The sequence below is a fragment of the Gadus chalcogrammus genome, chromosome 19, assembly GCF_026213295.1.
Source record: "Gadus chalcogrammus isolate NIFS_2021 chromosome 19, NIFS_Gcha_1.0, whole genome shotgun sequence".
Classification (NCBI taxonomy): domain Eukaryota; kingdom Metazoa; phylum Chordata; class Actinopteri; order Gadiformes; family Gadidae; genus Gadus; species Gadus chalcogrammus.
The window spans coordinates 13,003,795-13,030,755 of record NC_079430.1 but is presented as its reverse complement, the minus strand read 5'-3'; the positions used below and the strand labels follow the sequence as shown (position 1 = coordinate 13,030,755).

The following is a 26,961-nucleotide window of genomic DNA, read 5'->3' as shown; positions in this document are numbered from 1 at the left end:
TCTCCCCGTATCTTCACCTCCTGAATGATGCATGAGAGAACACATTAGAGCACCACCGCCCCATAACGCTTTAAATATGGAGGTGGGAGAGCGCAGAGGAGAATGAACTACGGAAGCAGCATGAAAACTACCAATAAAGCTTGTAAAATGGCGAGACTTCATGTTCAACTACCAATACAGCATATCAAACTACTAATACAGCATATTAAACTACCAAACTGTATATTCAACTAACAATACAACGCATTAAACTACCAATACAACATAGTAAACAAACAAACTATATTAAACTACCAAACAGCATATTCAACTATCACAACTGCATATTAGGCACTTGTGTGTTTGTATATGCCGATATCCCTGTATATTTATATATACCTGTGTGTTTTTATACATCCTCCCCCCCCCAGATAACCATTACGGCACCCCCAAGCCCCCCACGGAGCCCAGCTCGGTGCTGAATGTGACGGAGCAGCTGCTGCCCGGCTCCACTCCCAGCTCCCAGGGCAAGAGGAGGCGCAACAAGTCTGTCAGTAACATGGAGAAGGCGGGCATGGAACCCCCCGAGGAGGAGGAGGAGGAGGAGAGGCCCGTCGTCAACGGCAACGGCAACGGCATATCAGTCACCCCAGGTAAGGCCCCCTTCCCTCCCCTTCCCTACTTGCCTTCCTTCTGCTGTCCCCGGCAACACGAGTGCGTAACCAGCAGTGAGGGCTTACTCAGAAGTAACCTTGGAGGACGTGAGCAGTAGGCGGTTCTGACGTCAGCAGTGCGGAGCTTGTGTCTGAATCTGAAGGACGCCAGGGCGTGGAACCTTGAGGGAAGAAGAAGTTAAAACATGATTCATATTTAGTCCCAGGGCCAGGCGTGGATCTACGGGGGGGGTCCTGTGGGTGTCCAGGGGCCCCGGCAATGGAGCATCTATCATCAGGCTGTTTGAGTGTGTCCTTTCCCCTCTGGAGAGACCGCCCACAGGCAGAGAGAGCAGGAGCCACGCCCCACCCACAGCGTATTGACGGAAGCCGTATTGAACCGGCCAGGAATAGATGTGCTGGCTTTGACTCACAACCAAAACCAAACCGACGGTACATCCTCTCTGACTCCGGAGAACAAAAGGCTGAATGTGTTGGATCCCGGTAATGTGACTGTTTGAAAAAAACGCTGTATAAACGACAACACAATTGATACTCACACCAGCCTTACCCTGCAGCTTATATGTGCACACAAACATGCATGAACCCCCCCCCCTCACACACACACACACACACACACACACACACACACACACACACACACACACACATATGAATGCCCCCCCCCCCCCAACCTGACACAACCTGACCACAGCCAGGCTCCCGGTATCAGTGTGCTTTATCTCCTCATCACATGCACCGGCTGATCACAAAAGAGTCCTTCTATCGGGCGGCTTTGGGAGCCGGTCCCTAAGCCCCGGGCCGGGGTCCACGGGACTGGCTCCGTATTGATCCAGGGCTCTCTCCCGGTGGGGGGGGGGGGGGGGGGGGGGCGTGTCAGTGTAGCCTCGGCCCCTCCGTGCTGCCGGACGGTCCATACTACTGAATGCTCCGGAGGCTGTCGCTCAGCAGGACCTAAACACCTGCTGGCGGAGGGGGGGGGGACCCCGACAACAACAACAGCGTCACGCTTCAGACCAGAGACTCGGAGGGAAGGATGAGATTTTGGTTTTCTAATCGGAAGGAGTTCAAACGAGGTAAGAGACTGTTGCTGAAACAATAGACGACCAGAGGAAGGGTGTAGAGTCCTCTGGATCGGCCTGCTCTGTCGGTTCAGATGTGGTTCAGCGCTGCCTTACCCCCGGGGTCTGTCTGGGGGGGTAGAGGACTGTCCAGGGAGGCAGTCTGTCTGTCCGGGGAGGGGTCTGTCTGTGATTCTGTACTGGGGGGAACGTCCACGCTTGTTTCCTGGGAACCTTAAGCCAAGAGCAAATGGCCGTGTCGGCAAGACGACAAAGTTGCTTTTGGAGTCCAGAATTGTCTTTAGTCTCTTTGTACATGAAGCAGGAGAGATAGAATACATCCCCAATGCAGCGCTGTGAGCTTTACTCAGCAATGAGAGGCTCTCTTTTTATCTCTCTTTGGGCTTTAGAGTGTGGTGGGTGGTGTTCACTCATTCATACAGTGTAAGGACTGTTCAATCATTCATACACATCATTAGGGCTAACCACTCATTCATACACATTGTTAGGAATGTTCCCTCATTCATGCATAACATTCAGACTCCTCACTCATTCATACACAGTGTTTGGACTGTTCACTCATCATACACAACATTAGGACTGTTCACTCATTCATACACAATGTTTGGACTGTTCACTCATTCATATACAACATTAGGACTGTTCACTCATTCATACACAATGTTAGGACTTTTCAGTCATTCACACATAATGTTAGGAATGTTCACTCATTCATACTAATTGAACTACCCTCAACGACGTGTCTGAGCACCTCATGGCTCAGCGGTGAAAACACCAGTTGGAACCAGACGGTTTCTTCCAGATGTTATTGTTCTCTGCAACTTTATTGACCCCCTTAAACACACACTGTTAGCTTCAAGCGCTGTGAGACAAAGCCTTGAAACTACACCTGTGTGTGTGTGTGTGTGTAGTGTGTGTGTGTGTGTGTTTGTGTGTACGTGTTTTTCTTGTTTGTTGTTTAAAGCCGTGCTCCCGATTCTAGGCTTGATATTATTTTTTCTGCCTGTGCCAAAGAGCGGAGAGGTCGGGGAGTAGGTGGGGTTGGGTGGGCGGGTGTGGGGATCAATAGAGCCCCACGGCTTTGTGATCTAAGCAGATAGCATCCCCCTCCCCACCCCCACCCGGTCTTTTTATGGATTATCTCTCAATCTGTCTTCCTCCCTGACCTCATGCTGGGCACCGCTCGCCACACGTCACCAGACCGTCAGCAATTCTATTACTGAGGTCTCTGTCTCTGTCTGTCTGTCTGTCTGTCTGTCTGTCTGTCTGTCTGTCTGTCTGTCTGTCTGTCTGTCTGTCTGTCTGTCTGTCTGTCTGTCTGTCTGTCTGTCTGTCTGTCTGTCTGTCTGTCTGTCTGTCTGTCTGTCTGTGTGTCTCTCTCTCTCTCTCTCTCTCTCTCTCTCTCTCTCTCTCTCTCTCTCTCTCTCTCTCTCTCTCTCTCTCAGGTAACCCTCTCCATCCTCTCTAAGTCCCGCCTCTGTTTGCTGCCCTTTCAGAATCCAGTGAGCATGAGGACCGGAGCACCGATGCCTCCGGGGAGACCCCCCCTGGGCAGGGCGTCTTCTCCGCCACCCCCAACTCCAGCGGCCCCCTCCCCGCCGAGATGATGCCCCCAGAGCAGGAGGGACAGATCCCCGACACAGAGACCGCCGCCGTCGCCGCCGCCGAGCTCCCCCCCATCGACACCATCCCCCTGCTGCCCCCCAAACCGGAGGACGACGAGGAGCTGGGACCCCTGCCCGACAACTGGGAGATGGCGTACACGGAGAAGGGAGAGGTGTACTTCATCGAGTGAGTCCTCTTAGAGCCGCCATCTTAGACGAAGGGAGAGGTTTACTCCATAGAGTGAGTCCTCTTAGAGCCGCCATCTTAGACGAAGGGAGAGGTGTACTCCATAGAGTGAGTCCTCTTAGAGCCGCCATCTTAGACGAAGGGAGAGGTTTACTCCATAGAGTGAGTCCTCTTAGAGCCGCCATCTTAGACGAAGGGAGAGGTGTACTCCATAGAGTGAGTGGGGCGCTGGCACCCATCTTAGATCAGGATGTGATTTGTGCAGATCCACTTGGGGCATGCAGAGAATCAGGATGAGGTCCCCTGACTGACCCAACCCTAACTCCAGACAAACGTTTACATGCGTGTAGCAGCTGGATAAGGGCCGGGTAACCAGGATAAGGTTGCATGCATAGTGAGGTGTTTACGTGCTATTGGGCGAGTTATACGGCCGGTACTAGTAGCCAGCCACTGCGGCATTCTAGACTCAGTGGCAGTTCTTCAATCCTGGATTTCCATCCTGTAACGTCTGCTTTGGGGGTACAACTCAACAGAGAGCAGATCATCGCCACACCCCAAACCAGGAAGTCTGAAGTGCACTCTGGATATGTGAGGCCCCTGGTCTGACCCCTCAGAGTCCAGGACCTGAGCACACAGGCCCTTAGGGGACCCCCCCTGGATGGCAGAATGTGTGTCTCTTACTAAATGACAGCTAATCTGCATTGACGTAAAATGCAGAGATTCTGTGTCAGAATCCGTGAGTTATCAAATGGGAATGAAAAATACAGACAACACTGCAACAACTGTAAAATCAGACGTGGAGTGTGCGCCACATATCATCGCAATGATGTCACAGGGTTCAGCTGTGGTTTCACAGTGATCCCGGCCTCAGCAGCCAGCTGTAGGATATAGACGCAGGAGCCGACGTATTGAGACCCGTATTCCATCAGAGGAGAGCAGGGATGGTACGACTGTCTAGTCAACCGGTCTTATTCCCCCGCGGCATCCAGCAGACATACAGCGCCGGTCCTCAAGATGGGTGGTGGGATCGAGGTGAACGTCTGTTTAACTGAACCGTTGACCGTCCTGCAGCATCAGGGTGTCCAGATGTTGGGAGCCGGTCGTTAATGTCCAGACTGGAACCAGCCCAGAGCCAGAGTGGACGCTGGCCAGGCCCTTCTCTTTAAAGAGAAAGGCTTCTATTTGATTGAATTATTTAAGAAACGGCGCGGAACAGCCACAGAGCAGGGTGGGCTGAGCCCGAGCCAGAAGACTGTTTTAGAAACTGCTCGCTGTAACTCATGCTGCTTTTAGGAGTTTAAGAGCAGCGGTAAAAAAACCACCAAGGTGCCTTCATTACTGTGACAATTAATGGAGCCGTCACCTGAGTTTCGGCTGTGTGTGTGTGTGTGTGTGTGTGTGTGTGCGTGTGCGTGTGTGTGTGACATGCACACACAGACGTCTACAGGGGAGTCATGCTTAACCTGACAGGCGGGCACGGTGTGTGTCTGCTTGTGCTTCATTCAATAAGCGATGTCTTTCAGTGGCTCATCTTGTACGAAACCAATTTATCCTCATAATACAATATTGTAAAATATATAGAACAAAATGACGGGAAGTGACAGACTCAATCAGCCCATAAAAGGGAGGTGTATTTGGCTCCTCATGGCTTCAAATCATACGCCTCCCAGCGCTGGCAGGATTTAAATCCCACCGTGTGGATACCCTCCCCCCCCCCCCCCCCAACAGGGCCAGGTGGGCCCCCGTCTGCCCACAGACTGAAGTCTCTTCCAGGGGGATCCCAGCTCTTCATCAGAGGATGAAGAAGATGCATGGTCTCCCAACACGGCCTTGATTATCATTACCCACAATGCATCGGTGTTGAGGAAGACAGATGCGAGGCAGGGGGCTTAAGGGAGGGAGGGACAGTAATTGTGAGTTTGTTTAGTTTGAAGCTCTTTTAATTGTCTTCATGCCAAATCGACGCTTTATTGATGTCTTTCTCCATCTCTCTCTCTCGCTCTCTCTCTCTCTCTCTCGCTCTCTCTCTCTCTCTCTCTCTCTCTCTAAAAGCAGATCTGCCAAACTCATCAGCTATTCCTTTATATATTTTCTTAGCTACCCCCCCACACACACACACACACACACACAACACAAAGATACACAACCATATACACAAACGCAGACGAACACACAAAAAAACATAGGCCTCTTTCTTCTCTTTGTCGGCAGCTAATTAGGAACACTGAAGTAAACTAAAAGTATTGATCGCCATTTTGGTAAACTCACTCTTTTTTGCCTGAGGAGATTGGCGGGGGGAGGGGGGGTTTGAGGGGGGGAACACCTCCTCTTTAACTGCAAGCTGAGTCCCCCCCCCCCCCCCCCCCCTCCCAACGCTATTTTTCTCTCAGCAACTATCTAGCTCACTCGCTGTTTGTCCCTCTCTGCCCTCCTCCGTCCCTCTCCCTCCCCCCCTCTGTCTCTCTCTGCCTCTCAGCCACAACACTAAGACGACCTCGTGGCTCGACCCTCGGCTGGCCAAGAAAGCCAAGCCGCCGGAGGAGTGCAAGGAGGACGGTAAGAGTACTCATCTTCTCCCTCCTCCCCGTATCGGCCTGCTCTGTTCCCCTCCTCTCCGGTCTCTCTTCCTCCCTTCTTCCTCCTCTCTCCCCCTCCTCTCCGGTCTCTCTTCCTCCTCTCTCCCCCTCCTCTCCGGTCTCTCTTCCTCCCTTCTTCCTCCTCTATTCCCCTCCTCTCCGGTCTCTCTTCCTCCCTTCTTCCTCCTCTGTTCCCCTCCTCTCCGGTCTCTCTTCCTCCCTTCTTCCTCCTCTATTCCCCTCCTTTCCGGTCTCTCTTCCTCCTCTTTTCTCCTCCCATCCGGTCTCCCTTCCTTCCCTCTATCTATATCTTCCCTCACTTTTTTCCGACTGTCTCCCCCCTTTCTCTCCCCTCTCCCCCCCCCTCTTGTTACGGGTGAGAGTGGGTAAATTGAGGGAAAGTGGGTTGTCTGGGTGCTGGCTCAATTCCTCCTGGCTGGAGTGTCGAGGTGTCCATGAGCACCCCACCCTCGCTGCTCCTGCCTTGCACGGCTGACATGACATGTGTGCGAACGTGTGTGTGGACGGGTGAATGTGGACGCTGTCCTTTACGGGGGCTTCACCATGTCATGTCACACCCTCACTTACTGTTCTCCGCTCTGCTGGCTCCCTGCCGTGTCTCCGTTTGATTGGACGGCGATCAGCCCCGGCCTGGCATGTCGTGTGTGTAGGCGACGCTCTGCCGCGGTTCACCGAGGGTCACTCTTGAGCACAGATGGGATTTTCTTTCGAACTTTTAGTGCAGCACAAGCTACAGAGAGAGTGAGGCGCTGGGCGACCTTTACCGTGTGATAAGGGCTATTTCAGTCTGCTCTGCTAATCACCCGAGGTGTGTTTTCAGTGCGTTTGTGAGGCCCATTGTTTACCGAGCACCAGTGCTGTGTCTGTGTGTCTGTGTCTGTGTGTGTGTGTGTGTGTGTGTGTGTGTGTGTGTGTGTGTGTGTGTGTGTGTGTGTGTGTGTGTGTGTGTGTGTGTGTGTGTGTGTGTGTGTGTGTGTGTGTGTGTGCGCAAACATGTTTTCGTGTGTGATGTTATGCAGAACTCTATCAAATGAATATCGCATTGGCCTGTCCTTCAACCGACCACACACTCAAACATTCACACACACACACACACACACACACACACACACACACACACACACACACACACACACACACACACACACACACACACACACACATCAAATCACAAGGATGCACAGATACAAAGGACATACAGTGAAATAAGTGTTGATACAGTCAGTGTTGTTATAACAGTATTTATTTATGTGCATGGCTCCTCTCTCTCCTCCTCCCTCCTACCTCACTCTCTCTGGCTCTCTCTCTCTCTCGCTCTCTCTCTCTCTCTCTCTCTCTCTCTCTCTCTCTCTCTCTCTCTCTCTCTCTCTCTCTCGCTCTCTCTCTCTCTCTCTCTCTCTGTGTGTCACTCTTTCTCTCTCTCTCTCTCTCTCCCTCTCCCTCTCCCTATCCATGTATCTCTCTCGCTCCCTCTTTGATCCTGGTATGTTTGGGGAGTGACTGATTGATGGCTCTATCAGCAAATGAAGCCACAGAAAATTTGATTGATGGCTCTGGTAGTGAATATAGCGATGGAGTATCCCTGTGGATGGGACTGCAGTTTGATACGTACCAGCAACGGAATGAAAGATTATGCATTTGTGAGTTGTGATGGGTTGTGTGGATTGTGTGTGTGTAGATATATTGATTGATTGTCTTTATTTCTAACATGTAAGCAATAAAAAAAACATGATTAGTAATCAATTAATGATTATCAATTGATTATTAATAGATGAAATAAAAAATAAAAGAGACAACAAAAAAAAACACAAAAGAAGTTAAATGAAAAAAAAACGTTCTACATGCTCGAAAGGGGGTAGGAGGATGGAGAAATTCCCATTGCATGGTTAGGGTACTGGGAGACGAGTTGTTTGTTCCTGGAAAGTGAGTAATCGTGTGTTTCCTCCTTTCTTTAGACCAGTAGGGACCGATTTAAAACGTGTCTACAATATGCCTCATGCAGGTCAACTATAAGAAATATACAAGGGTTTGAAAAGTCGTGTTAGGAGGCCATATGTTTCAGTGAAACAAACTCATTCCTAACTATTTCACGAATGAGTCCAAACACATTTCCAAACGAGTAGACGTCGTAATTATCTTTTATTTCTGCTCATCAAAGGAATCGTTCATCTGTTTTAAACAAATGATCTGTGATTCATGAAGACTTCAATACGCTTTGAAATTACATAGCATATTTGAATTAGCTGAATATATTGGAAAATTAGTAGTTCTGAGCGTGGCTCCCTTTTTTTTTTAACGGTAACATCAAAACCCATACCCTGATGACACAGCTGATCTCAGAGAGCTTGTCGATAGCTCGGTGCCTGCTGACGCTGCAGCCTCTCGGTGCAGATGTCGTGTTCTGATAGCATCTTACTTCTCAAAGTCTGGGACAAAGGGTTGATCCACCGTGACGGGTTCCTCAGCCTCTGCTTGTGCAAAAGTGACGAATGACGAGCCTGTATGAGAAGAACTGAGCTGTTAGAACCAGCCCTGTTAGAACCAGAGGCAGACCCGTTAGAACCAGACCCGGTGGAACGAGACACGGCTTGCTCCATGGGAGATCAATGGCGGTGTCGTCTGCAGCACTCTTTGATCTTGTTTGCCTCGTCGCCGTGGGGATGTGTCGTCGCGGCCGGGTGGAGACGGAGCCGACCGGACAGATGTTTCTGGAGATGGTTGTATTGATTCTCTGCGTCGTCATGGCAACGACGTGTGCAGGCCGAGCGCTAAAACATAAATGAGGATCCCACTTGTAGGTGTGTGTGTGTGTGTGTGAGTGTGAGAGTGAGAGTGAGTGTGTGCGTGTGCTTGCAAGCGTGCATCTGGGTCTGAGCCAGGCTCTAATCGGAGATAACAGGATTAGAGTTTCTTCAAACTGCGTCGGGCAGCCGGCATGATGGAGGTACAAGAGGAGGAGCAGCATAGGGAGGAGGTGGAGGAGCAGCACAGTGAAGAGATCCATACGGAGGTGGAGGATCCAGCCTGCATCTGTGAGGGACTGGAGAAGTTGTTGGAGGTGGTTGAGGAGGACATCCACGAGGTGGATCTGCAGGAAGATGAGGAGGTTGAGAAAGGATGGGGAGGAGATTGAAGGGGCAGCCTGCATGGATGAGTACCAGGAGGAGATGCAGGAAGAGAAGGGCTAGGAGGAGGTGACCCAGAAGACAGCCTACATGGCGGAGGTGGAAAAAGACTCACGGATCTATTATAGAGGTTTAAAGGTATTCTGAATCAGAGCCCAGCGAATGAGCAGAGTCAAAAAGACAGGCAATACAAACCACTTGCTTCCCCACTCCTGGCTCCAAGGTTTATCTGCTGCGCAGACGTAGCACATCCTGTCCAACACAGGGCAGGAAACAAATGGCTCAGAATGCACATGCATGAGTCAACCTGCATGCGGCGGTCTGCCCACTTTATCCAGTTCACAAACAGCGGAGAGTGCAGCCAATCGTCACGTTTGACAGAGAGAGAGAGAGAGACTGGCAGTCTTTCACTGTGGGGTTTGAGGGAGAGGAAGAGAGGAAGGAAGGAGGGGGATCGAGATGCAGTGAGAGGAAACATTAATATATTAAATCGACTTCAAAGAGCAGAACAGTACTGAAGGCGGGGGCATTGGGCATGACAGTTAGAAGCCTTCGCATCAGAACTGTTCTATTGCCAGAACGTTTTACAACATTCACATCAAAGGTCAATTGTAAAACATTTATAGACGTTCATCTTCAGCCTAGCACCGCTAGTACTCTGTTCTAGGGGGCGTCATCTCGCGGTAGTGATTGACTCCAAGCCGATAGCTACGGGGTTCAGACCCCAATAGTAGACTAGCCCAGGGTTACTCAACATTTTTTTTATGAATCCAGTATGCATAGTTTTTATATTTTAATATATTCAAATATTTAAATCTCTGCGGCCCGGTGGCCAATGCGGACCGGAATCGGCCTGCAGCCCAGTGGTTGAGAACCCCTGGTCTAATTAGGTAGCCATCCTCGGGCAAGTTGCCTAAGCCCCATGGTGCTGCTTAATGTGCTGTAGGTGATTTTTAAGTGCTCTCGTTTGAGGGTTGTTTGTCGAAATCGCAAAGCCATCCTTCAGCTATAAGTGAGTGGAATTCTCAGTAGATCGGTTTTCGGTTGACACCCTGCTTCTGTGAGACGTTTTAGAAAAAAATGATCGCTTAAGGCTCATTTCTGACCAATCAGGGTATCTCTTACGTTATTGGTAAAAAAAATCAATTTGCAAGAATTTTCAATCAAAGGTGCCGGAAATTTAACACCTCAAAGTCTAAGAAACAAAAGGAGAGAGGGAGAAGAGAAGGAGGGGACCTTGGTATTGTTAGTTTGGCTTTCTTCTGCTCTTAACAACTCTCACGTCTCACCGAAAGTAGCTTTAATGTAATTTATCAATAAGATCTCTCCATACGTCTAAGTTACTCAACGGAAGGTATGAATTAAAGCATGTAACTCTTCGATTGACTTCACCCACTAATGGTTTTTATAACGATACATATTCCAAGTTACTTAGAAACTGCAAACATCATCGCCATCAGCATAAACACCACGTCAAATGGTGTTCACAGCTAATTCGCTCCCCTAATAGGATTTTAATGCTGATATATTTCCCAACTTTAACTCGGAGAGGATGTGGAATGCTGGGAGACAAACGGGAACGTCGTGCTGATCTTCTTTCTATTATTCGTTTTTTGTTTCCGTTTTCGAGCCATTTGCAAAGTTCCCCTTGTCGTCTGGTCGCCCGGGAGAGAGAGGGGTGGTGTTGTCGTGGCCCGCAGAGGGGGGAGGGAGGGCAGGAGGAGGGAGACATAATTACATTCTACTCACGGGGAAGCAGAGCCTAGCGACGGAGAGAGGGAGGGAGAGAGACAGAGACAGAGAGAGAGAGAGAGAGAGCGACAGAGTTATCATCTCCTCGCACAGCGGGGGCTGGCGCATTCGTCTCGTTCGCCCCGTCTGATCCACGTTTCCTGGGGGAACAGCAGGGGGATCTCTCTCTCTCTCTAGCTCTCTCTGCCACTCTACCTCTCTCTCTCTACCTCACTCTCTCTGGCTCTCTCTCTCTCTTTCTCTGTCTCTACCTCTCTCTCTCTCTCTCTCTCTCTCTCTCTCTCTCTCTCTCTCTCTCTCTCTCTCTCTCTCTCTCTCTCTACCTCTCTCTCTCTCTCTCCCCCTCCCTCGCTCTCTCTTTCTCCTGTCATGTCTCCTCTCGTTCTTCTCATCCTCAGTGTGTTTTACAGATATGTTCTCGCGGCGCTGCAGGCAGACTGTTGACTCAGTCGAGCAGTGCTGTGGGCTGGTGTTAGGCAGCTCGCTGGTCATCTGAGGACAGGCCCACATGAAACAGGGCTTTCAGGGTAATTTCCACTCCTTCAGGCACAGCAAACACAAAGCAGCGCGTGTGTCTGGGCGTGCCAGCCCTCCTTAATCACAGATGAGTGTGCGTGTGTGTGCATCCGTGCATGATCCACAGGTGACTTATGTGTGGATGAGGAGAGAGAGAAAACAGAGGGAGAGAGACACTGAGAATGGAGATGAGAGGCAGGTGGAGAGAGGGAGACAGAGGGAGAGAGAATGAGGACGAGGTTGGAGAGCCAGGGGGAGAGAGTGAGACGGAGGGAGAGAGAAGGTGCAGGGGGGAGTAAGTCACCTGTGGGGACAGGGAAACCGAGGAAAGAGAGAGACAGGGAGAGGGGGACAGAATAGTAATTGAGAAAGAGACAAGAGAAAAGGGAGTTAGGGAGGGAGACGGCGTCCTCCATCACCTTGAGACTGCTGCAGTAGAAGAGAGGAGGAGGTTGAGGGAGGGGGCGGGGCCAGCATGGCTGTCAACAGCGTGATTGATGGGCTGTTTTGACAGCCCTCCCTGAGAGGATGCCTGAGGCCTGGAGATTGAGGGAAAATTTGAGGAACGATCTCAATTTGAGGCCGTGGTGATGGAGTGTCTGGTGGAGCAGGATGTTCTGGGCCTGCCTGTGGTGGGCACATCCAGTGCATTATATTTACTTATTATCATACCAAATAAGTTTGATGATGTATCGTGTTTCAGATGAACACCAACAGAAAGCTTTACTATCTTGACGGACCAGACTCAGTTCATAGACCAGGCTGGCCAATACGTCCTGTATATTTAATTTGTAATGTTTATCTTTAATATTATTAGTGATTTAGCCGATGCTTCTAAGTGATTTCAGGTAAATGATCCAGAGGGAACAGTAGGGGGGAGGATCTGTATTCTCAGGTCAGGCTCATGCACGGGGTCAGGCTCATGCACAGGGTCAGGCTCATGCACGGGGTCAGGCTCATGCACGGGGTCAGGCTCATGCACGGGGTCAGGCTCATGCATGGGGTCAGGCTCATGCACGGGGTCAGGCTCATACACGAGGTCCAGTTTGCCCTCATAAATGTATTTTATTTACTAGTGAGTTATTTATACTATTAACATAATAAACACATTATTATTAGTTATTATTATTAGTTTAGTTATTTAGAATTGACACATTTATTAATTCATATATTTATTTTTAATGATGTCTCTTTCGCTCTTCCATAAAACGCCCCCTGGCCAAAATATTAAAAAACATTCCCTTTTTTTTATAAAAAATGTTTTATGGTTGTAAGATCTACAACCGCGGATGACTTTATGTTTACAAGCCTTTCATTGGGTTAACCTTATTACATTTGAAGATGTGTTTCAGTTAAAGTCTGTGATATTTTAAATTATCACGAAATTGGCTTTGCCACAGTATTAAAAAAACGCACACATACGTTTTAATTACCGTAGTTACTAAATCCTTGCTCTCTCTCTCTCTCTCTCTCTCTCTCTCTCTCTCTCTCTCTCTCTCTCTCTCTCTCTCTCTCTCTCTCTCTCTCTCTCTCTCTCTCTCTCTCTATTTTGCTTTGTCAGTTTTAAATCTCCGAGTTGATTTTAACTCTTAACGATACGTTATTCCGTCTGATTAAAACATCTGTGAATCCGCCTCAAGATGCGATCGCTTTGTGTGATCACGGCGTGTGCAACAAAGGGCGGTGTGTCTGGCGGAGAGAGACACCTTCCACTTCTCCCAAATCGCTGGGTGCAGGTGGCGTCGACACAAAGACACACCGAAGGTTTTGTCTCAGAAAGGACACAAACACTAATTATGTTGACGTCTGCGTCTGTCTGTCTGTCATACACGTGTGTGTGTGTGTGCGTGCGTGTGTCTGTGTATGCGTGTGTGTCGGCTAGCGAGCAGCCAAATGCACATCGTCAAAACCCAGAGAATTACGGCCCCCTCCTGCGCTCCCTTAAACAGACTCTTGAAACTCGGTCTCCGTGCTCACAGCGAACAGCTGCAGTTAACTCATTTGTTTTATTGTGCCCAGACTAGCAGATAAATCAGCATCTAAGGGTTCATTTGGCCCAGTCAGGTTTCTCAGTCTCTCGCAGACAAATTGACTTTGGGTTCCATCGATATCTCAGCAGTCTGCGCCGTGGCAGCGGCGATGAGCGAGATGATGGGCGGAGCAGCTGACAGATGAGGATAATTACATTGTACGCTGTTCTAAACATCTCGACGGGCCTAAGTGTTCGCTTGAGTAGGACTGCTTTATTATTACGACTGCTTTATACAATGTGATTTATTACTGCTATACCCTTGATGATTTACCTTTATACAATGTGGTTTATTACTGCTATACACCTGTTGATTTACCTTCAATGTGGTTTACTACTGCTATACCCTTGATGATTTACCTTTATACAATGTGGTTTATTACTGCTATACACCTCTTGATTTACCTTCATACAATGTTGTTTATTACTGCTATGCCCTTGATGATTTACCTTTATAAAATGGGGTTTATTACTGCTATACACCTGGTGATTTACCTTTATACAATGTGGTTTATACACCACAATGACTTACCTCCATACAATGTGGTTTACCCTGATGATTTACCTTTATTCAATGTGGTTTATCATTAATACTGCTCTATACTGGATGATTGACCTTTATACAATGTTGTTTATTACGGCTATACACATGTTGATTTACTTTTATACAATGTCACTGGTTAATATTATTCCTATCTCGTCTGATATCTCTGATATCTCGACCGCAACCATAACTCAACTCTTCGACTGATTGTTGCTCTGATTGACAGACAGGGTAGAGATTATCATCAGCCTAAAAAAAAAGAAAAAAAAAGAGTGTTTTAAAAGACTGATTAAAGGGAGAGAGAGAGAATTATGGTCATGAGTTTCTAGGTTACACCTGTTGAGGTGTCATTTGATATCAGCGTGTGTGTTTCGCTGAACCGGTATCTAGAGGGAAATGTTCTGCATGTCTGCGAGGTGTTATGTCGAGTGTGACTGCTGTTGTGAAACTGCTAAGAAAAACATTGAAACTATGAAACAAGAGCCAGGCGGTTTGATATCACCAGGAATAACTGAGACCGGGCCTGGACCCCTGGGGAGCAGATCCAGTCTCACTGTTGACGTTCGTCTGTGTTTACTAACTCGCCCTCTCTGCTCCAGAGAGGAACCCACCGCTCAGACCCTCTGCTCAGACCCTCTGCTCAGACCCTCTGCTCAGACCCTCTGCTCAGACTCTCCTCTCTCTGCTCAGACTCCTGAAGACTGCTTTAAGATTCATCGCTGTTAAAATTGTCAGGAATTTCAAGTGATTATGGGATAAGGATGAGTCTTCAGAGTTTACCCATTTTAAGTTCGGACCCCAATGTAAACTTTATGCCAGTGGGAGTCCCCGACGGAGAGGCCTGGCTCCTATCTCCTCCTGACTGACAGGTCGAGGAAATGAAATTAACATTTTGAACTTCAAGTCACTGTGCATCAAAGTGTCTGCTAAATGACTACAAAGTAAATAGTAATAATAGAAAACCAAGTGTGGCAAATTCCACCATTTTGGAATCACATGACGAGCCTGAGGAAACGGAGGAGAAATGTGTCAGCAGCTCATCCTAATCCCCGCAGATTAAAAGCACACAGCTTTCCTTTAAACACGTTGAAGTTTCAGCGGTGTGAAATCTGGCGTTGGGCCGCGGCGGGCTGCGCTGTAAACCGACAGACGCGGGGTGAGGAGGACAGCGTAGTGAAGCGGCTGGTTCCTTTAACGACTAAGATTGTATGTTCCTGGAGACAAGGACCCTCCAGAGTCCACGGCGTTTACCCTCCTCCTCAGAAGGTGGGAGGGACCTCAACGGCTGCCACCTTCAGAGGGAACAGGACAAACCAACGCTCTCTTTACTTTTAATGAGCTGTTTTTACACTCTTCCCTTTATCAGAATGTGAGGGGTCCTTGATTGCTTTGAAATGCGCTTTTAATGCGTTGTTATTATTAGGACAGAGGAACGTGCATTCGTTCTCAAGGTCCTTGTGTTGCAACGCGGGGGGGGGGGGGGGGGGGGGGGGGGGGGGATGGGAAGCACAACTTTCTCCGTCCTGAAGAGGAGGGAGTCCAGCCACATGGGACGAAAGAAGAGAGACTGTAAGAGAACATCAGTAGTGCCTTCAACTTAAAAGCCCTGATTGATAAATTGAGGGGATGGAGGATCTGCTGAAGGATGAGCTGCTATCTTTTATAAGAAAGCTCAGAAAGACCCAAACAAACTGAACAGATCACTCCATTTTCACCCCACTCTTTGGAGAGCAGAGAGCGAGAACTGGCAGATCTCTGATCAAGTCGCAAAGTTTCTCCTCCTCCTCCTCCTCCTCCTCCTCCAGAAGAGGGGAGCAGGCCGTGATACGCCCTGACAACTTGACAACCACACACAAACACACGCACATACACAATACTGACACACACACACACACACACACACTATACTGACACATGCACACACTCCAGTTGTAACAGTCTATTGCATTGTCAGCATGATATGGTTTGTGTGTTTGTGTGTGTGTGTGTGTGTGTGTGTGTGTATATTTGTTGATGTGTGTGTGTGTGTGTGTGTGTGTGTGTGTGTGTGTGCGCGTGTGCTCTACTTGATACTGAATGCTGTGTCTGAGCTTGATATATTCAGTATGTGCTGTGTTGTCTTTCCTCTGCTGGACGTTTTAATAGGAAACGGTTCAGCTTTCATTATGTGATGTGTGGGGAACCAGTAGTTGTCAGCACTTTATCTTCTGTGTGTGTGTGTGTGTGTGTGTGTGTGTGTGTGTGTGTGTGTGTGTGTGTGTGTGTGTGTGTGTGTGTGTGTGTGTGTGTGTGTGTGTGTGTGTGTGTGTGTGTGTGTGTGTGTGTTGGCGTGTGTGTGTTGGCGTGTGTGTTGACATGTCATGTATGTTCATGTCTCGTGTATGTTTACGTGTAACATGTTGTAGAGAGAGGGGGAGAGACAGGAAGATCTTCCGCTTCCATGCACATGTGTGTGCGTGCATGTCGACTGTACATGGGTACATGTGTGGTGGGTACAGCATGTGCGTGCGTGTTGCTCAGTGAAAGTGAAAGTGAAACATTAAACGTCTTCCATATTTAATGAGGGAAGACGTGTGTGTGCGTGTGTTGCTTACTGAGCAAAACCTAAAACATTGTTTTCTTGGAAATGTAATAATTGATTGTGAAAGGCTCTGAGGAAAGGCATTGACACAGAGTTGCGTTGCCAGGGGTATAGAACACACGAGGGTGAGGGGTCAATTTAGTAAATCTAACAAAGGGCACCCATCATCTCTGAACCTACGTCTCCCAGCATCACTTCAGGGCGTAACCAAGGAGACGAGCTGTCGCGGTCACATGTGCTTAGCATTAGCATGTGCTAACCCTATAGCAGGCTGCACCTCCCCTGAGAAGCGGTGGCCTAGTTCCTCACTCGCCCTGGGGACCCTGGGAGCCTGCTCCTGTCTCTCATTAGAAAAACATTACTGCTGCTATTATCTGCGTTCGCCTCCTGATTAGCTTAGCATAGTCCCTAATCAAAGCCGCGTTCTTTACAAGGCTGAGCGGGAAATACTGGCTCCCTGGGCTAGAGGAAGCTACCGTGCTGCTAGCTTGGTGGGAGACACGCTTGATCTTAGTGTAGCGCCTCCTCGTACGGTTTTGTACTTGAAGGTGCTAATATGCTAATAGGCTAAGGTTCGCTGCGGGAGATGGCTGAGTGTACACTAGTCCCAGCCAACTCTTTAATGACAGAACAGAAATAACGCCGGCATTAAAAACATGTTTTCTTTATGGCAAACATCTCTCGGATGAGATCTTTATGCATATTTTTGATCATTCCTTTATAAACTTTTCTTTCTGTTTCTGCTTTATGTCTGCTCATGAGGAAAATGTGTGATGTCAGGCTATGATCAGTGTTCAATATGCAGAACATGCAGGGGTCTTTTAAAGAAGGTGTATGTTGATCAGTCAGGCACAGAGAGTCCCATTTAAACTTCAAGGTTCAAAGTATGAATGTAAACAGCCTTTTTAATTTAGGAAGGGGAGCTAATGTTCCTCCACCCATAATGAACAGCATCAAATGCAGTTTATTAATGTGTCAAACCCGCTGCCTCTGTCGTTCTCCACTGCTCTCCTCAGCAGACAGACAGTGACCGGTTATAGATAAATACCTTTTTTTTTTGTTTAACTTACCGCTACTTATTCATGGCTCGTATTTAAAACTTAAATGAAGTTTGCCCTCCTCCTCATCTGCTTTGAACCGAGAGGCTGAACGGAGCTCTCGGGCGATGAAAGACGACGTGATGACCCTGAGAGCTCTCAGTAATCCATGCCTCCAACTCCAAACATAATATTTACAGCGTGGAAATGAGGAAGTGCATTAATATTTCATCACTAAGAAATCCACCACCCGATCTATCAATATTTAGTGTTATTTCTAAAGCCTATCGGAGGGGAAGCATGTTGTTGATACAGTGCTTCAGAGCACGTTGACAATGTAAAGGGCTGCATGCATGCATACATGGGGCTTGTTCTGAAGTTCCCTACAGATACTGGAGTTTAAAGTCTAGAGTCTAAACCCTCATGATCACAGCGACACGTGACGCCTGGCAGCAGGAAACAAACATTATGGGATGCTTTGCTTCTGAAAGTGCAACAATCTGTCCGACTAAGTACTCTTTGAGTTCCTATTATCCGTAATGACTTTTTACTCTCTCCTCCCTCCCACTGATCCGAAAACCTTGAATCTAGTTGTCTACTTTATTTTCTGATTGAGCTTTTCTTGTTTGCCTTTGTTCCTGCAGAGCTTCCGTACGGCTGGGAGAAGATTGATGACCCCATTTACGGCAGCTACTACGTGGAGTAAGTCAAGAAACATGTTCAATACTTAAATATGTTTAAGCTACGACGAGACGTGCGTGCATGTTTCCGTGCGTGCGTGTGGGCGTGTGTGTGTACGCATATGCATGCGTGTGTGCGTGCGTGCATGTGTCTGTGTGCGTGAGCGTGTGTCTGTGTGTGTGTGTTAGGGATGGGAAAAACGATTATTTTCCGGGAATTAGTTCTTTCAGTTCCGTTCACTATCACGATTCGTTCGTTCGATTCGTTTGTTTGATTCGTTCATTTGATTCGTTCATTTGATTTGTTCTTTAAGTCAGATGATCTGTTTCGTAATTAGGCAGGGATCGGAAATAATGGAATAAATGTTAATCAACATGTAGCCTACTACTTTCTAATGTTCTGGCGAAATTACCCAGGTTAAGTGTAAATATTAAGCATACATATAAAGCACATACGTGCCTTTTTTTTCATAGATATCCTTAATACATAATGGGGTGCAGTAGGAATTAAATGGCGTCTTCCAAGTAGCGCTAATAAGCAGTGAAGCACGTAAGCAAGCAGCAGCAGCACCATTGTGCGAATTCCCTGCTAGACCAAACGAGACTCGTAATGGTAGGTAAAACAATACTTTATTAACGCATGCAATTGTGATGTAGAACAAAATAAAAATAAAACATAAAGTGCTTGCATGATATATGTGTGCGTGCGTGCGTGCGTACGTGCGTGCGTGCGTGCGTGCGTGCGTGCGTGCGTGCGTGTATGTGGTTACCGGTGTTTCCCAGTGTTGGATGTACCCCTGTAGGATCTTATCCCCACCGTGGTCGTGCTGATGTTGGTTTTGAATCCAGCAGCAGCTGAAGGTATCCTCACACTGCTGTGAGCCGGCTGACTGACGTTAGCCTGTTATAATAATTCCCTAGCCCACATGTTCCTGTGTGCCACAGGCCTGCTGAATGATAATATAATAATATTGATTATGCAACAGTCTATGCAGATGTCAAGGAGATAAGGGAGACATTGTTGGTACTTTGATATGCTGAAGTTTAACTGGGTTAGATGTGAATGGTCTCTCTGTCTGTCTGTCTGTCATCTCGTCCATCTGCACCCCGGTTCCATTGTGTCTCTCTGAATGTGTGGGTCTGCCGGGTGTATTTTGTCTCTCTGAATGTGTGGTTCTGGAGGGTGCATTGTGTCTCTCTGAAAGTGTGGGTCTGGCGGGTGCAGTGTGTCTCTCTGAATGTGTGTGTCTGGCGTGTGTCTGTGTGTGTGTTTTCTCCCGGTCTTCATTCACACAGCTCTCTGCAGCAGAGGCTCTGGTCCTCTCCCCTCCGCCGCTGTCATGTTCCCAAAACACTGCGCCAACAATACTGACACACAAAGAGCAAACTCTATTCTAGGAAGAGGAGGGGGGGGGGGGGGGGGGGGAGAGGTTATACACCAAAACTGCACCTGACTGAACACTATCGCTACTGCAGGTTTAGCAATATCTCCTATTCCTAGGCTGCCGGGTTAGCACTAGCATTATCACCTGTATCTAGGCTGCTTGGTTAGCATTAACAATACCTCCTTTATCTAGTCTACTGGGATAGCATTAGCAATAGCACCTTCATCCGGGCTGCCGGTGCTAGGTTAGCATTATTGATATCCCAGGTAACATTTAACTTGGTTAGCTTTGGCAGTAGCACATTTATCTAGACTTTTTGGTTAGCATTAGCATTAGCGCCTTTAGACAGACTGGGTTTACGTTAGCACATGGCAATTGTATGGAAGCTTATAGGTTAGCCTGAGCAATAATAACGTTATGTCGGCGGCTGGGTGAGCATTAGCGTTAGCTGCACCGCTGTGCTTTTCTAAATGGCCGTATCTCGAGTGGAAGAGCCAGAGGCTGTAATTATCTCTGTGTAACAAAACATGTCTCAGGGCTTCCCTGTGTAATATGCACAGTGTCACTGCTGTGTACCCCCACAGGGGGCATGTGATGTAACTGTGTGTGTGAGCAGCGTGTGCACGGTGGTGTGTGTGTGGTGCTCAGTGGAGGGGAAAGCACGAAACATTGTCTTCCATATTTAATAAAGGAAGATGTTGAAGATGTTGGTGTGGGGGTTTTGGGTGGGGGCAGATGTAATACCCCCCCCCCCCTCCCCGACCAGCGTCGACCAACCCTTTAAGAGCTCTCCCACATGAATCCCACCTGTGTGTGTGTGAGTGTGTATGTGGGTGTGGTTGAGTGCCCTTGCAAATATGTATGTGTGTGTGTGTGTGTCTGTGTGTGTGAATGCACATCAGCCTGGCACGCAAGCACCCTCCCACAGACTGTGGGAGGGTGGATGCCCCAATAAGGACTAATTACTTAACAGCTGCAGAAACAGTATATTTCTTCATGGGAGAAAATGATGCAACTTGCTTCCTTGGGTGTTCGACTGCGTAAGCAAGGAAGCTTCTGCCAGCCCACAATAACAGCCTCCTCGTTATTCATCCCCGGGAAGACAAACTATGCACTTGAACACATATATCTGTATCTTAAAATCTATATCTGTATCACTATCCTAGAATTGTATCCTAAATCCTAGATCTGTATGGACGTCCTTTATTTGTATCCTCACCCTATATCTGTACCCTCATCCTATATCTGTGTATTCATCCTATATCTGTATCTTAAATCCTATACCTTTGCATCAATCTATATCTGTATCTTAAAACCTTTATCTGTATTTGTAATACTTAATCCTACATGCGTATACATCCTATATCTGTATATCCGTGCTGTATCCATTTAATCCCTTATCGGGAGGCGTCTGCTGAATAACTAAATGACCCAGAGGAGATCTAACAGCAGCATGTCTGCGTCCTCTCAGCCACATCAACAGGAGGACCCAGTTTGAGAACCCGGTCCTGGAGGCCAAGAGGAGGGTCCAGCAGCAGCAGCAGATGCAGAGCCAGGGTCTCTCCTCCCTGCCCCTCCCCTCAATCTACCGAGGTAAGACCCCTCTATCTGCAGGGGTAAGACCCCTACCCTCTATCTACAGGGGTAAGACCCCTCTATCTGCAGGGGTAAGACCCCTACCCTCTATCTACAGGGGTAAGACCCCTCTATCTGCAGGGGTAAGACCCCTACCCTCTATCTACACGGGTAAGACCCCTCTATCTACAGGGGTAAGACCCCTACCCTCTATCTACACGGGTAAGACCCCTCTATCTACAGGGGTAAGACCCCTATCCTCTATCTACAGGGGTAAGACCCCTACCCTCTATCTACAGGGGTAAGACCCCTACCCTCTATCTACAGGGGTAAGACCCCTATCCTCTATCTGCAGGGGTAAGACCCCTCTATCTACAGGGGTAAGACCCCTATCCTCTATCTACCGAGGTAAGACCCCTCTATATACAGGGGTAAGACCCCTATCCTCTATCTACAGGGGTTTCCTGTCGGGTCCACCGTACACATCCCTGTTGTTATTGTTATCTGCATGCTCTTCCTGTCGGAATGTAATTCTGTTCATCTCTTCTTGTTCGTCATCTTGGTATGACGGAGACAGAGTGATGCCGAGGTTTGTTTCCATAGTAACGTATCCCCCCCCCTCCCTTGTAAATCATCGTAGTTAAACTCTGATTCAATGACTCTCTCTTTCTTTGTCTCTCTCTTTTCTGTTTTAACCTCTCTCTCTCGCTCTCGCTTTCGCTCTCTCTCTCTCTCTCTCTCTCTCTCTCTCTCACTCACTCACTCACTCACTCACTCACTCACTCACTCACTCACTCACTCGCTCGCTCGCTCGCTCGCTCGCTCGCTCGCTCGCTCTCTCTCTCTCTCTCTCACCCTCGCTCGCTCTCTCTCTCTCTCTCCTCTGTTTTAATCCCCCCCACACAAACACACACAACTACATGCACCTACCCCATACGGCCCCCTCCTCCCCCCAAACACATTTCAGCAGAGGCGTTGGTCTGCCCCTGCTCCACCCTCCCCCGGCCCCCCCCGGCCCACCTCCACCCCCGCCCTCTGCCAGACCGCTGGCGCAGCCTCGGCGACCTGTCCCGCTCCCCGGCGGGCACGCCCCGCCGGACGGCCCTGGCGGGACACGCCACGCCCCCGCCCCCCTTCTCCTCCTCGTCGGCCCACAGCTCGCCCCTCAGACACGCCCTGGGGCGCCGGCGGATCGCCCCCCCGTGCCAGCACCCCCACCACCGCCGCCACCACCACTCTCAGCTGCAGCTGTCTCCGCTGCACCCCCACCAGAGGGAGCAGTTGCTCCCGGTCTACACCACCCTGGTGCTGGGCCCGTCCCCCCTGTCACTGGTGCGCTACATCAGTAAGTACGGCCCGGTGGAGGAGGCCGAAGGAGGGAGGGTCCTGCTTCATTGTTCCCAGCCCCTCCGTCGCTGCCGCCCCCCCCCCCCCCCCCCCCCCCCGCGCTTCCCCCCTCACACCCTCCCCTAGCGCTAGCATGCTAGCTCGCTAGCTAGCCTCGCAGATGTATCAAGCTCCTGCGACACCCCTCCTCCACCAACCAACCCCCCCCCCTCCCTCTCAACCCCCCCCCCCTACGCCCGGCCTCCTGCAGGCGACTGATTATTTCGCCTCTCCCCCGCTGCGTTGGACCGCTGACAGGCGTCCACGGATGCACCGGCGCCACGTGAACTCTCCTGATTAACAGCGAAAAACAAAGTGTGACTAAGCTTGTTGGCTGAGCTCCTCCTCCCCCCTCCTCCTCCTCCAGAGTGTCCCAGCATTCCCTGCTTCTTCACTCCGCCACCACCAGCCCCCGTCGGTCCAAACAACCCACCGATTGCCACCGTTTCCCTCGAAAGCATCTTGGATCCCCGCGCCAACTCCTAACCTCCCAGCAACGCTTCTGTTTATATCCATCGCTGTGAAATTGCAAATCTGTCCCCCCCCCCCCCCCCCCCCCTCACCTGGAACCAAAGGAAACCCCTCTGCGCTACGGACCGATTCCCTGCCTTCCCCCCCGCTCTTCCTCTGTTGAGTATATCAAGGCCAAACCTCCCCCACTATATATCTATAAACAGCCCTGCTACCACGGTTCTCAACGGGCGGGGACACCTGCCTCTCCACAACATTTGCATACCAAAAACACAAGCGCCTTCACAGAAAACTCAACTGCAAACGCCACAACATAACTGCAAACGCCACAACACAACTGAAAACGCAACAACACAACTGAAAACGCAACAACACAACTGAAAAAGCCACAACACAACTGCAAACGCAACAGCACAACAGCAAACGCAACAACGCAACAGCAAACGCCACAGCACAACTGCCATCACCTTAACTCAACTGTAAACACCACAACAACGCTGTTGTGACCGTCTAAGTATTTTCACGGTGAAAAGGAATGGATGGTACTGCAGCGGACTGTTTGATATTCCCACACAGTATAGAATGTGTACGGCCTCACCCTTAGCCAATTTAAAAGTAATCTTTGAAACTTAACCTTCACTTCTGCTTGACTGATCTCCATCGGACCAGAATTGGATGTTCTTCATGATGTGCAGAAGGCCGTTTCAGAGTGCAGTTTGACCCAATAAAATCGACAACAGCGCCTCATTGTGCTCAAAGTAGGACTCAGACAGACAGGCCGAGCTAGGCTCTCCACTTTCTATACATTATGAGGAATAATCTGTTTCATTGTCAACATCGTTCACAATGAATCTTCCAATCCACACTCTCTCCCATTGTGTAGCGGCTTATGTATTTGTGTTGTGGCTTGTGCAGTTTCTTTTTGTGTTGGTGTCTTCTGTGAATGCTTTTGTGCTTCGTGAACATGCAAAGCGTTGTGGGTACGCGGTTCGTTCCACACATTTCATGCCCATACATGAGACCTTCAGACTGTTACAACCGGGTCGGTTCAGGGTTAGTCAACCTATCAACCTATCTACCGCCCGGCCCCTCCAACACCCTGACCTGCCCCCCATAGAACCTCTCACCGTCTTCTCCCCACGTAACGTAGCTGCTTTGGCTCTCACCCCACCCCCTCGTCCCCTGGGGGGCCGAGAGATGAACTGTGGAAATAACTGAATAACTAACGCTTGTTTACTGAACTTTGTGTGTGTGTGTGTGTGTGTGCGCATGTGTGTACATGTGTGTGTGTGTGTGTGTGTTTGTGTGTGTGTGTGTATATAAACGCGTTTGCGTGTGTGTGTGTGTTTGTGTGTGTATGCATGTATATATGTGAATGTTTGCGTGCCTGTATGTGTATATGTGGAAAAAATGTGTGTGCCTCTGTGTGTGTGTGTGTGTGTGTGTGTGTGTGTGTGTGTGTGTGTGTGTGTGTGAGAGTGTGTGAGAGAGTGTGTGTGTGTGTGTGTGTGTGTGTGTGTGTGTGTGTGTGTGTGTGTGTGTGTGTGTGTGTGTGTGTGTGTGTGTGTGTGTGTGTGTGTGTGTGTGTGTGTGTGTGTGTGTGTGTCTGCCTGTGCATGTGTGCGGGCCTGTGCATGTGTGCGTGGCTGTGTGTGCGTGGCTGTGTGTGTGTGTGCGTGTCTCTGTCCACAGAGAAGCCCCTGTTCACCAGAGACCCCACCCAGCTGAAGGGCAGCTTCCTGTCCACGGCGCTCCAGAAGAGCAGCATGGGCTTTGGCTTCACCATCATCGGGGGCGACGAGCCCGACGAGTTCCTGCAGGTGAAGAGCGTCATCCCGGACGGCCCCGCCGCCGCCGACAGCAAGATGGCCACCGGTAAGCCCCCAAACCCCCCCCCCCCCCCCACACTCACCTCTGTTTCCCCTACCGAGGGTCAGGTGACTAGGTGGACACATGGTACCCCTCCCCCTTATGTTTCCAAGGAGGGTCATGTGACGAGAAGATAGACACACACAAACAGACATTATCATGCACACACACAGATACACACACGCACATATCCACACACACTTTCACATATACACATGCACACAGGCAGACATGCACAGACACACACATACTTTCACATATACAGACACACATACTTTCACATATACACACAGACACACACTTTTACATATGCACACAGTCACGGACACACACACACGGAGGCACACATCTGATATGGGTTTGATGTGCAGAGGAAGGGAGATGGTGGCCTGATAAGCAGTAGATGTTTGATGCTCTCGTGCTGCTCTACATACGACAGATTGCCTCATCGTTCGGGGCCGTGAGTGAACCAGTGCTAATCTCTTGATCCGCTACATTGCAGAGACATTGATATTATAGACAATGAGATTCACAATCGGGTTGAAAACATGTGCGTGCATAAGCGAGTGCACCCAGTGCTATGGAGGAAACCTTGCGACCGGCCAGAGATGGGAATGTTCATCTGTATTTAGTGGAGTTATTTTATCTTGGAATGGAATTGGATATCGACGGGGATGTTTTGTCGTCACGTGACAACGGGGGGTCAACCGATTCATAACCAAGGTGTCGTGGTGACATTATGTTCTAGGGCATTATTCTGTAATGGAGAGTTGATCAAGGGAATAAATTAAACCCTTCTTGTGGGCTGCGACATTTCCTTTCTTGTTTAAATAGGACACACATGCACGAAACACACACGCACACACACACACAACACACACATAAACGCACAACACACACGCACACAACACATAGATAGAAACACACGTAAAGAATAGACACATGCACAACACACATAGACATACACACGCACAACAACCATTCACACTTAAACGCACACACACATAACACACAGATGTAGCCAAGACATGCATAACTAAAACACATAAACGCACAAACCAACACATAGCCATAGTGCAAATAGGCACACAAACAAAATAACTTTGAATGTATTCACATACATTTTTACACACGCTGAGTATATGTATGTGTACATTTGCAGTTATCATTTGGAGTTATTTTGGTGTGTGTTTGTGTACATGTGTGTCATTAATCACTGCACGGACTTTATGAACCCTATAACTACTGGAATGTGCCGCATTGGACACACACACATATAGGTGTACAACCACACGCACGTATACACCCACACATGCATGTGTACACACACGTGTGCATATTCAGGCGCACACACACACATACACGCACCGATCCACACACACACACACACACACACACACACACACACACACACACACACACACACACACACACACACACACACACACACACACACACATAGCCACTACACTAGCAGCAGCTGAAGGTCAGAACAGGGGCAGTGTGAGTGAATGCTCCAGCATTGAAACACACATATCTGTAGACTGGAGCAGGAGCCTGGTATAATTTCTCACACAGTAAAGAATGCTGTTGACTCCTTCTGCCTCTCTCTCTCTCCTGCAGCTCTCTCTCTCTCTATATATATATAGATATTGGTTAGTGTTGGTCCGGCCAGGCATGATTAGGTGTGGTTAGATCTGATTGGATTCTGTTACATTACACCTCATTAAATCAAATCACACATATTGCGTGTGATTACATTTTAAATTCATCCAGTGAGGGGGGGCCAGTAATAGCACAGCAACACCCCCCCCCCCCCCTTCACAACGGGTACCAGCCCCCAGCAGCGGGTAAAACTCATAATCCCACGCGGAGAAAAACTGCCACC

At 48.9% G+C, this 26,961-nt stretch overlaps 1 protein-coding gene across 1 annotated transcript in view; it reads left to right on the top strand.

Moving 5' to 3' along the window:
• Positions 1-26,961, top strand: part of magi2a (membrane associated guanylate kinase, WW and PDZ domain containing 2a) — a 149,770-nt gene that overhangs the window by 90,845 nt on the left and 31,964 nt on the right. The window contains exons 4-9 of the mRNA XM_056579012.1: positions 411-632; positions 3,232-3,526; positions 6,003-6,082; positions 18,352-18,409; positions 21,244-21,365; positions 24,897-25,079. Of these exons, the coding sequence (XP_056434987.1) occupies positions 411-632; positions 3,232-3,526; positions 6,003-6,082; positions 18,352-18,409; positions 21,244-21,365; positions 24,897-25,079 (960 nt within the window). The remainder of the gene's footprint in view (positions 1-410; positions 633-3,231; positions 3,527-6,002; positions 6,083-18,351; positions 18,410-21,243; positions 21,366-24,896; positions 25,080-26,961) is intronic.